At 40.3% G+C, this 2,585-nt stretch overlaps 1 protein-coding gene across 1 annotated transcript; it reads right to left on the reverse strand.

The window, feature by feature from the left end:
* Positions 1-261: 261 nt before the first annotated feature.
* LOC122666624 lies at positions 262-1,717 on the reverse strand. Its single transcript, XM_043862655.1, has one exon. The coding sequence runs from the start codon at positions 1,527-1,529 to the stop codon at positions 558-560; it is 972 nt and encodes a 323-aa protein (XP_043718590.1). The 5' UTR covers positions 1,530-1,717; the 3' UTR covers positions 262-557.
* Between the last annotated feature and the right edge of the window lie 868 nt (positions 1,718-2,585).

The raw sequence follows: 2,585 nt of genomic DNA on the forward strand, positions 1-2,585 counted from the left end.
TTGTGATTCAACTAGTGATAGTTGTTAGAAACCCTCAACAACAGTGATTATAGAATAAGTCAGTAAGAGTATATAGTTATCTGTGTCCTTGTGGTCCATAGATCAGCTTTGTGTCCTTGTTAGAAATCTCTAACATTAATTAGATAACTCCATGAATTAAGTTTGCCTAATAGCCATGCCATGGAGACAGCAGGGAAAATATAAAAAGGGAGATGGAGAGGACTAAGGAGTGGTTGATAAGCCATTAAATGTAAGAAGACAGAAATTGAAAATCTTCTTGTGAATCAGAAATATGTCTTTAACCTGTATATATTACATGCCAATGCCAGCAAACTCTTTTCCACAAGAAGGAAAGTCTGTACAGATTTGACACAGTTCCCAGTAAAACCAAAGAAAACAACAAAAATATGCTGAAAACTATAGCAGTTTGGCTTCTCCAAAGATACACAAGCATCCCCAGAAGAGAGGGGGGTGTGGTTTATGAAAACAAAGAAGTAAACAAGAACAATATTCAAGAAATTAAATTACGAAAATTAAGTAACAATTCACCAAGATCATCATCTCTTCCAGCTTCTACTTCTCGATAACGGATCTCTCATTCCACCAACAACCCAAGTCTCCTTTGCAATATCAGTAGAGACCTTGAAGAAATCAGGGGCATAGCTCATCAACACCAAGCTATCTTTATTTTTCTCTTCTTCTGAAGGCAGCTTTGTGTTCTTTGTTGCTTCTTCTTCTTCTTTCTCTTTCTCTACTAACCAACGTTTTGCAGGGGCAGACCTGCAACGCATGAGCAACAGAGCATTCGAAGGAGGAGCAGAAGGAGCGACCTCTGAACCTTCATGATGAGTCCCGTCTCTATCATCTCTACTTTCCCCAAATTGCTCTTCTTTACTGAACCCATTACTCTGATTTTCCTGTAATACCATGAACCACTTAGAAAAAACGGTTCTTGAAGTACCACTACCATCAATATCCTCGATGCCTACCTGATTTTCTTGCTCTTCTTCGTATTCTTCTTCAACTTCCTCATCATCGGAAGTGATATCAGATCCATGGAAAGAGCCGAAGCACCGTAGATCGAATCGAAGGGTTCTTAAACAAGTCAAGAACTGCATTATATCCTTCTTGAATCCCAGACTTTCTACCCAATTGGGTCTCTTCTTGTGCTTTCTATGGTTGTGGAGCCTCTCGATATCTTCCATGACTGATTGCCAGTTCTTGCAGGAACTGGCCTTCTTCCCGACTTTGATCTGTCCGGCACAGGTGACTTTGGGGGAAGTGGGTTCAGCGATCTCTGATCCCATAGGCTTGGTTTTGGACCATAAGAGAGGGCTAGCTTGGCCTCCTCTGTTGTTGCTCGATCTTGAGAGAGAGTTATGGTGGTTGTGGTAGTGGTGGCGCTTGGTAGGCTCAGAAGGACGAGCTGGGCTGCATATTGCCTTGGGCATAAGGCTTAGATGGGCTCTAGAAGGAAAACATACCAAGAGGTCAGTGGGAGGAGCCCCTTTGCCTTCTCTTCTTCTCATGTCTCTTCTTCTTCTTGTTCTTCTCCCTTTCTCTCTTTCAGATTTCACTTTCTGCTTGCTCTGGCTAGCTTGTATGGTTTTTGAGCTCTTTGGAGTTGGTGATTCTTTTTGTATTTAAAAGATAGGGAGAGATTGACAGCTTTCCTTTGCTTTTGCTTTCATAGTCTCTTTCCCTTTGGTTGATTTAATTAATGTTTTCTTTCACACTTCTCTGCTTTCCTTACCTTTGGAGTTTGGTCGGAGGGGGTATCACGAGAGAGCTTCTTCAGTTCTTCCTGGCCATTCCCTTTTCCCTCGCTTGCCAACCAAATAAAATAAAGAAAAGCTAAAGCACACGAGCCCTGTTGCAATATTCCATTATCCAATCATATCACTACAAACAGTACCTATATCCTATCTGACTATATATCTCATATGGCTCTCATCCCACATGTCTGCAAGCAACTGCCAACCCAAACCAATCCTCTCACTCCCTACCCTTTCCATTCCACCCAAAGATTAAAGAGTAGAAATCAAATCAATGGCCTCTCCCTTGCAGGTTTTTAACAAACTGAGCCAACTTTCCTAAACATGTAATGGGAGAACAGTACTACTGTTTTGAAATTCTCATTTGAGGAAGATTCTAGGACTGTTTTCTGGTGGGGGGAGGGGGGTGTGGTTGCTCATCCTTTAAGATTTCGAAATTATGGGTAAATTAAACTCCTTATATAACCCAAAATTTATAGAATTAAATATGTAACCGAAAGCAGCCTAAAGTTGAAATTATAAGAAGAACCATATATTTGATATTGTTTTTTCAAAGCTTTTCTTGATGCTGGATGCCTAGCTTTTCCATTGGGAGTTTGATAAAATGTAGGGCAAGTATAAAGGGGACAGAAATCGCTAATCAGAGAAAGCTTTAGCAGATACAACACTTAAAATCGCAATAAGTGAATTGTGTGTTTTAATCTTTTCTGGTGGCTTTGCTATAAACATAGACCAAAGCCACCAGAAAGTTAATTTTTTTTTCTGAAATTGATTAAAGCAACAATGCCATAATGAAAGCAGGTGGTAATG

This window comes from Telopea speciosissima, chromosome 7 (assembly GCF_018873765.1).
Source record: "Telopea speciosissima isolate NSW1024214 ecotype Mountain lineage chromosome 7, Tspe_v1, whole genome shotgun sequence".
Classification (NCBI taxonomy): Eukaryota; Viridiplantae; Streptophyta; class Magnoliopsida; order Proteales; family Proteaceae; genus Telopea; species Telopea speciosissima.